This window comes from Hipposideros armiger, unplaced genomic scaffold, assembly GCF_001890085.2.
Source record: "Hipposideros armiger isolate ML-2016 unplaced genomic scaffold, ASM189008v1 scaffold_293, whole genome shotgun sequence".
In the NCBI taxonomy this organism is placed as follows: domain Eukaryota; kingdom Metazoa; phylum Chordata; class Mammalia; order Chiroptera; family Hipposideridae; genus Hipposideros; species Hipposideros armiger.
Window position 1 is genome coordinate 590,390 of NW_017731643.1, and position 9,084 is coordinate 599,473.

At 39.3% G+C, this 9,084-nt stretch overlaps 1 protein-coding gene across 1 annotated transcript in view; it reads right to left on the bottom strand.

Moving 5' to 3' along the window:
- Window positions 1-3,905: 3,905 nt before the first annotated feature.
- Window positions 3,906-9,084, bottom strand: part of ACBD3 (acyl-CoA binding domain containing 3) — a 30,638-nt gene continuing 25,459 nt past the window's right edge. Inside the window, exon 8 of the mRNA XM_019659061.1 lies at window positions 3,906-6,046. Within this exon, the coding sequence (XP_019514606.1) occupies window positions 5,835-6,046 (212 nt within the window). The 3' untranslated portion in view covers window positions 3,906-5,834. The remainder of the gene's footprint in view (window positions 6,047-9,084) is intronic.

Consider the following 9,084-nt stretch of genomic DNA (forward strand, 5'->3'; position numbering starts at 1 on the left):
GTTGTGGAGGGCGCCAGTCGCCAACTGGCTGCCCGTGGCCTTTAAGCTCAAGGTGCTGTGTTCAGCCTTAGTTGCAGGTGGGCGTAGCCACCATCCCATGTGGGAGTCGAACCAGCAGCCTTGTTGTTAAGAGTGCATGCCCTATCCACTGAGCCATCCGGGTGGCAGCTCAGTTCAAGGTGCCCGAGTTCAGTCTTAGCTGCGGGTGGGTGTAGCCCACCATCAAACAGGCAGTCTTGTTGTTACACCAGCTGAGTCATCCTGCCACCTGTTGGCAGGCCAGCGACAGCTCAGCTCTGGTGCAGTGTCACTGGCCCATGTGGGAATCAAACCAGCGGCCCTGTTGCTCAGAGCTTGCACTCTTAAGCCAACTCTTAACCAACTGAGCCACTCAGGCGGCCCTGGACATGGTTTTTATAATGGAAAAAAATTGATGCAAGTTATATACATTTTAACACTCACCTGATAAATGCAGGCTGTAAACTACAATCCACTTCTTTTTCGTAACAGACACCTCTCTCCAAGTTTTGGCTGAGCACATGACTGTCCAGCCAAAGACACTGCAGCTAGAGGGGACATGCAACTAAGTACTTGCTAATGGAAAAGGAACAGAAATAAGGGTTTCCCTTTAAAATTGGGCCTCCCCCGCACCAGGTTGATACTTGCAAGCTGGTTTCTAACCCCACCTACAAAACCAATACCATCCATTAGGAGGGTAGAGCAACAAAATTAAAGAAGCTTAGTGAAATTGTGGAGTCCACCAACCCTGCACCACTGGCATCCTGTGATTTGTGAGATCAAACTATCTTATTTGAGCCATTTTATTTTTGAGTCTCTGTTGTGCCAGATTAGCCAGTATTCTAACCAATAATGGCAGGAAAGACCACATAAGGGTTGTAATCCATCTCTTCTACTGAAGAGACCATTTAAGAACAAAAATCTATCAATCTTGTAAAAAAGGCAACCTAAGCTCACATTAAAAAATCAGTGGCTGAATCTCCATCAATTAATTTATATATTAAGTGCAATACTCCAAAGAAAATCTCATTAAGATTTTTCATGAAATATGACAAGCTCATGATTAAATTCACATGGAAGGTACAAAAATAGCCAAGAAAAAGCATCAAAAGAACAGGGGTGACTTGCTTGTATTGAAATGTATTCTAAAACGATAGCAATTTAAATTGCAGAATTAATGGACAAATGGAAGAGTTCATAAGCAGACTCATATATATGGAAATAAGCAAAAGCCATAAAGGAAAAAAAGTGAGTAAAACTGATTAATAGTTTATAATGTCTATGACCACACACACACACACACACACACAATTAAGACTAGCAGTAAACTGGGAGAAAATACTTATATATAATGTATGATTAGTATACGACACATATTTTTAAATACTAAATCTATATAAAAGATTACCCAATTAAAAATAGGTAAAGAACACAAACAGGCAATTTATAGCAAATACAAATGACCAATAAAAATAGATGTATAATCTTACTACCTATCAGGAAAACACGTATTAAAATGAAATTTCACTTTTTATCCATCAGAATGACCACAATTTAAGTCTGATAGTATCAAGTGTTGACAGGGAAAAAAAGTGTATTTTTTTCTTCATACACTACAAGTGGGAAGGGAACTTAGTTCAGCCACTCTAGAGGACAATTTGGCAGGGTCTATTAAAATTTAAAATGCACAGAACTTATGACCCAGCAATCCCACTTCTTGGTATCTACTCTTGAAAAACTCATGCAGATTTACAGAAAGACACATAAAAGGGTGTTCACTGGAACACCACCTATAATAAAATAATCAGAAGTAACGTAAAATGTCCAATAACAGAAAAATGGCCAAAGAGTCATTATGTGGAAGAACACACAAATTAAAAGAACACAGTACAGAGCCGGCTGCGTGGCTCAGTTGGCTAAGAGCGCGAGCTCTGAGCAACAGGGTTGCTGGTTCGATTCCCACATGGGCCAGTGAGTTGCGCCCGAGCTGAGCTGCCACTGAGCTGCCAACAGGCAGTCAGATGGCTTAGCTGGTGACAGCGCGTGCTCTTAACAAGGTTGCTGGTTTGACTCCTGCATGGAATGGTGGGCTGTGCCCCTCTGCAACTAGATTGAAAGCAGCGACGGGACTTGGAGCTGAGCTTGCGCCCTCCACAACTAATATTGAAGGACAACAACTTGACTTGGAGCTGACAGGTCCTGGAAAAACACAATGTTCCCCTCCCCCAATAAAATCTTAAATAAAAAAGAGCACAGTAGACTTATAATTACTAACAGGAAAAATTCTCCATAACACAACCTGGAATCTTAAGATGCAAAACATAGACCTTATGAAAAACATGTTTACATTTTTATATTTTTCTATGCCCCCCCCCCAAGTTATGTCATCTTCAACTGGAGGTAAATTAATAATCTTGGAAAAGGGTAAAAACTGTTATAATTGTCTAGACATGCCATTAAAGGGAAAAAAGCATTAATCATTGGATTTGTACTTGCTCTTTTCATAAAGACTTGCAAGTCACCAGATCATCTGAGGGTTGAACTGTGCAATCACACAAGCCTTCGTTATAGAGATGAGGTAACTGCTCCAATTTATACCTTTACCCCATGTTTGGCGGCCTGAGTCCAAATGCCAATGTCAATTCTGGAAAAGTCATCCACTTAAGTTTCCTGGTATTGAATTAAATACCCTAATCAAATCACAACTCACGCATGGCATGCCAACTAATAAAAATGGAGCTAATGCTTCCTTCTTTCATTACAAAACAAATCAAGCACTTGAAATAATGATGATGTAACAAGTTCAAAATAAGGGCGTTGAAAAGGACAATAATCAAGCTGGCTTAAAAAACTTTCAACACGGAAGTTGAAGAATCCCAGGCAAATATATGTGAGATCAAAGTCCAATACTGATTCATACACCTTTTGAAAAGTCAATGAATGGAAATGAAGTTAAGATTTGTTCTACCCCAAGTAGATAGATACACATGCACACATTCTTAGGTTGCTGACAGAAGTGTTGAATGAGAAAAAGTCGGAGAGAGGTGCAAAGATGGCGTTGGTTGTAGACTGTTGGACTTGAAGCCCCAAAGAATTATCAGCAATCATTTATTATTCTGAACTGGTTGCTTCTCCTCTTCCACAAGACGGATGGTCAAGACTGCACAGCATGGCTTCCAAGGTGCGCTCACACAGCCAACAGCTCTCCTTAAGGGTCGCCTCCAAGAGGATCACCTCATTCTGTCTCTCCAAATTTCAAAAGAAAAAAAACTTTAACATCCAAGTCACCCTGCATTGCACTGGGGTCATTTTTAGAATAGTTCCTGGCACTCCACATCACACTGACTGGGGCACGCCCCTCACTGCTGTGTACTTAGCAGGTGCCACACCTCAGGAGCTATTATTCTAAAGTAGGTCATCTCCACGTACTTTAAGGAACATGCTACACACATGGTTGTGCAGGGAAAGAACTTTATTTATTTATTTATTTAATTTATTTATTTAGCTGAGCCATCCTGCCACCTGTTGGCAGCTCAGCAGCAGCTCAGCTCGGGCCGGGAATCGAGCCGGCGACCCTGTTGCTCAGAGCTCGCACCCTTGAGCAAGCTCTTCACTGAGCCACTCGGCCAGCCTTGAGAATTTTATAAGTCACTTTCAACAAGAAAAGTCAGTGCTTTCCTTTCCATGACGAAGTCTGAAAAATTTTAAATCTCTCTTAACTCACTAGGGTAATTCACAGCAAAACTAAGACAGCCAGAAATAGTCTGTTGTTGTTTTAAGTTTTCAAAACAGAAAAGATCGCTTACAACATTTCTTCTTGTCCTATCCAAATGATGAAATATAGAACTAATGCTTCAGAGTAACTATATTAATGAAACATCAACAAGTTACAGATAAACATTTTAATTGGTTAAATATATTATTTCCAAGATCTTTTTGAAATCGCACTTGAACTGTACTAATCAACAGCCAAAGGCAATAAAAAAAGTTTAAAACCATAAGTGTTCTGACATGAACATGTGACAGGAACGGCTGCTATGTAAAGTAACATACACTACTCCCAAGAACAACGGGATTTTTAGAAGACAATTCATCTCAACATGGGCAAGGACAAATCTGTAATCAAAGGCTGGAAGAAATATATATTAGTGCCTGCTTTTTAAAAGTTTATTTTACATTTTAAATACAGTCTTTTCTCATTAAAAAAAAAAAAGCCAGGAAGTGCCTAACCCCGTGGTTTCTATACCATATATATACATGACAGCTGATGGACAGCCTGACAAGTATTCTGGATGTAACAGTATGGACACCTATGAGCTGGAACTACCAAATCAAAATTAAAAACACAACTTAAGCACTTAGGAAAAAATAATCCAGTTTCTGAACAAAAGAGAAAAAAGTTAGATATATACAAAACCAGGTATTAAAAAAAAAAAACCAGCAAGAAATGCGGCACACAAAAACCAACAGCCCCTTCCTTATGTAGTGAACTGTATATACTGCAGCTAATCAACGGAAACCCTCCTACAAGTGATTTGTGATTTGAGATTTTAAAAATCTAAGTATTTCAGTAACAACATACAGTAACATTACGTGTATATTGCCATCTTTGTCATTTTCTATCTGTACTACCCTCCCTTCTGAAAACAAGTATCTCTAGACTAGTCAATCACTTATACATATTTGAGGCAATTAATCCATATTTGTTTTCAGTAAAGAAAACAAAGATGTACCTCTTCCCATCAATAAAGACAAATACAGATTAAAGCTATAAAAAATTTAAGCATGGGCATATGCATTTCCAATTCTTTCTAGTAAGTCATTCCAAACTGGAATCGTGTAGGGTTTGTGCCTAAGTTGTAACAAATTAAAAATAGACCGTCTCTGGCAGTGACTTCCATATTATAGTGCAATGTATTCCTCATACACTGAATTATATTTAAATGATTTTATATATTTTAATTCAGTAGGTGGCAATTTAAGTTTACAAAATCCCAACTATATGCTTGTGTAGAAAAGTTTCAATTTGAGATGCTCTATAAAGCCAAATCAAGACAAAAATGAGTAAATTTCGCTTTGCTATTGGTAGTATAAATACCCAACAAAGAGAAAAGGACCGAGAGTTTGTGGAGGCTCGTTTAGATGCATGTTTGAAGTGTTCTATGTATCCTGATACATCAATCACCTATCAGGTTTGAACATTCTATTTTAAGATTTCAGAAAATAACTCTGTAATATAACTCTGAACCCAAAGCAAATATAACAGCTGTACCCAAAGCAAAAAACAATCTGGGTCATTCACAAGATCAAGTTGAGACCATTTTTTCCCTATTATAATCTGTGAGGTCTTACATTTTTAAGTTTTAGAAATGGTGACCTTCAATCCAAGTCAGCTACACCTCATGTAGACTATTAATGTAACAATTTCAAATTGAGAGGGTGCTGCACTAAGGGCTCTCATAAACACATGGAAGCAGGCACCAATGGACTACCCATCAGCCAGGTGGGGTCAGCGTTGGGATGTTTTATTTTGGAGACTTTAAAGATTTAACACGTAGCTCATGTAACTTCAGCATCCACTAGTGACTCTGCTGGTCAGCACCCAAGGGCCGGATGTGTGTGAGGAACCCCTTTAACCCCAAAGTATTAATGCTCAAGAGTCTCAAGGAAATCCTGACTCCCAACAAGAGTTTATGACCATCAGACCAAAATCAATAGGGTGAACACTGGCTGCAATGCTCCCCAAAAGTCAAACAAAATTTCCAAATTAAATGCCATCTTCTGCCCAACCCTCGACTCCAGCCTCTGTAACATCTTTATCTGGTATAATAGACTCTGTAGTAGACTGATTTTGACCTCCACAAAGAGTAGGAGTTGTCAAACTTGAGGAGGTAGACTCCTCTCCCTGGGTATTGGTGGCTGCCGGCGTACACTTCTTCATGACAGTCCCGTCGGTACACAGGCACAATCTCATCCAGCAGAGGCTTGTTGGCATTCTTTTTGGCTTTATCTTCACAGCTGATGTTTTCTGTGAGAATGAGCAGAGATAAGTCATGAACAGATCCAGAAAAACCACATCTGCACCAAGCATTTAAAGTCCATTCTTTCACTCAGAAATTGCTCATTAGGAATTCTCTTGATCCATTTTAAAACTTATGTGTATTTGAGCATATATTGGGTGGCTGGTTTGGTCGTTCATTCATTCGTTCGTTCATTCATCATTCATTCATTCATTCACTCACTCACTCACTCACTCACTCACTCACTCACTCATCCGAGCAACTGCTATGTACCAAGCACTGTCTGGGCCCTGGGAGTCCAGTGGTGAACATCTGGTGGTAGGAGCGGTCAGCATCCTCTCTCTCTCTGTGTTCTGACCATCGCTGCTATTTCTGAGCCCCACTTTTCCCCTTTCCCATCCACTCAATTTCTAATTCCTCCCAAGAGGAGAAATCCCACTCATCTGAGTAAGACCAAGGAAATGTTGCTGTGATCCTCCTCCTCCTCAACAATATCAAAGTCCTCTCTGTTTTAGGAAGGGAGGGAGGGAACCTGTGAGGACTATTATTTTATATATATCTTAAATATAAAGAATAAAATGAGAAAATCACAGGCGATGGGTAGACACTCAGATACATTCTGACAATTCAATTATTTTCACTAGGCCTAATAGCCCAAAGATGATCCCGGTGATACAAAGAAAAAGAGAGCTCTGATTCTAGGTTTGCCCCAGTTAATAGGTTTCTGAACTGTAATGATACAAGGTTAGGGAAAAAAATACCTCTAGAAACCTACAGGAGTGAGAAAATTATGAACCAGCTTAAAAGTCTCAGTTTAACATATTAAATAGCCTCAAAACAAAATAGGTCACGGGAATAGTCAGCACAGAATAAAAACGACTTCCAGGTTTATAACATGGCAGAGTGAATTGGGTGACTGACTGAACTGCGTGATGGTTGTCAATAGCTACTACCAGGAATTTAAACCAGGAAAGTCTGAGAAACTTACTCAGTCTAGAGGAGCTTGAGGAGCTATGACAAGGAACTACATATAATGTGGTATCCTGGATGGGATCCTGGAGCATTAGGTAAAAACTAAGGACATATGAATAAATATGGACTTTGTTAATGATAATGGGTCAGTAATGGTTCATTAGTTATTATCAATGTACCAGAGTACAATGTAAGATACTAACAACGGGAAAGTGGGTACGGGGGTACTCGGAAACTCCCTGTACTATCTTTGCAACTTTTCTATACATCTAAATCTATTCCAAAATAAAAAGCTTATTTTAAATAAGATGACAGAAATAGGCCCCAATGAAATTTGCTTTATCACAGCAATACTTAAAATTAAATGTCCTTCATCTACAAATGAGAAATACAGAGAGCCATTCAAAATGTACACTACTGCCTGTAAGAATATCCACGAAACAGGTTACTGGTCCACTAATTCAAGATCCAAATTTTGTTCAAAATCTGTAAAACTAAAGGTTACTGGGGTAGGTGAATAATGCTTCTTTCATCAATTTAAGCAAAGATTTGGGATCGGGAAACAATAAAGAAAGTGAAGAATTACAGTAGGAGGATGAGTGACCATCTATCCACGCTTAAAAGAAAACAAGCTTCTCTGTCTTTCAAAACCTAATGGGGAAAAAACAAAGCAGCAAGACATAAAAACTGGACTCCTCTTCCATCTAGTTCAAGCTAAAAGGACCCCATAAAATGCACAATGTGAATAAGACATGGTAGCACAGTAGCCTCCATAAGCAGGCAGATGGGCCAATGCAGTTTGTAAGCTACATCTTAGCAAACAATTCTTGGGAGCAATAAATGCTCACTGTTGTTACTGTTAATACAGGGGTTTTAATGGGTTAGTTTTAGTTGCAAATCATTTTAAGGTTTGGAGTGACACAAGGACAGGTAATGCTATTTTCCATCTGAGGGGTGTTATATACTAGAGCAAAGTTCAGGATGTCAGGGTTCTCAAATCTAGAAAGGTCCTAGAGCCCAGCCATTATTACCAGTGCTCTTCCCAACAGCAATAACCCCAAAATGATAATAGCTGAGGGCTCAAGACTCGGAAGTAACCTCCTTTTAGAAGCTCTCCAGCAGGCAAGCCAGGAGAAATATATTACCTCAACCTACTTCTGAACAGAGAATTCTTCTATATTATTCACAAAGCTCTTTATAAGTACAATAATTTGCATACATGCAAAAACAAAAAAACTAAAACCCTTTCCTTCCCGGACGTTTGCAAATACTCTAGATTTTAATGAGTCCCTGTCACGCTTCAGAAAGGCCAGTACAGGGCTGAGTCCCTGGTCCTGATGCTGCTGAATGCCACTGAGACAGTGGTGGTGGCACCGGCTCTACAATCTGCTCAGGTCTCTCTCTCACCTTTTCTTGTTGTGTTTTTCACTTCTGTGTTTTTTCTTTTCTGGTTCGGTCGGTAGTATGTACGGGAAATGCTTTACCTTGCTAGTGGTACTCAGAAATAAAGATTGCTGAAAACCAAATGCCATGGAAGACAAAGCAGCTCCTAAATGACAGTGGCCTGAGTGAGTGTTTCCATGTCTGACCCCAGAGGGCCCAGACTGGCATGGCATGGCAATATGATTGCATTGTACATCTCAAAAACTGGCTGAAGTTTTAAAGTCCTCACACACACCTCCAACAACTTGACTACCTCTTAAATTTATTCCAATATAATCTCCCAACCCTGAAGAACCAGCAGTCTGTTTACAAGTCGTCTGAAAGGTTTGTGAATTCCCAGACCTGAGAAGTAGGTGCTTTCCACACTCACAGTCAGGCACTTCTTTCATATCACTCTCAACTAAGGCAACAAATATTTAAGTGCTTAGGGAAGCATATGAAAGCACTAAGTTCTCATTTTTTTGGGTAACAAAATTAAAGAGACCATTTTCTCAATTAATAAGCAGTATATTTTACAACCTATTCCCTAGACCAAGATAGTTTAGAAAGTCCTGGGAAATAATTCTGTCTACTTAGAGAAAATAAAAAAATGACACTCAAGTAAAACAGGGAAGAATCCGTAAATTTTTTT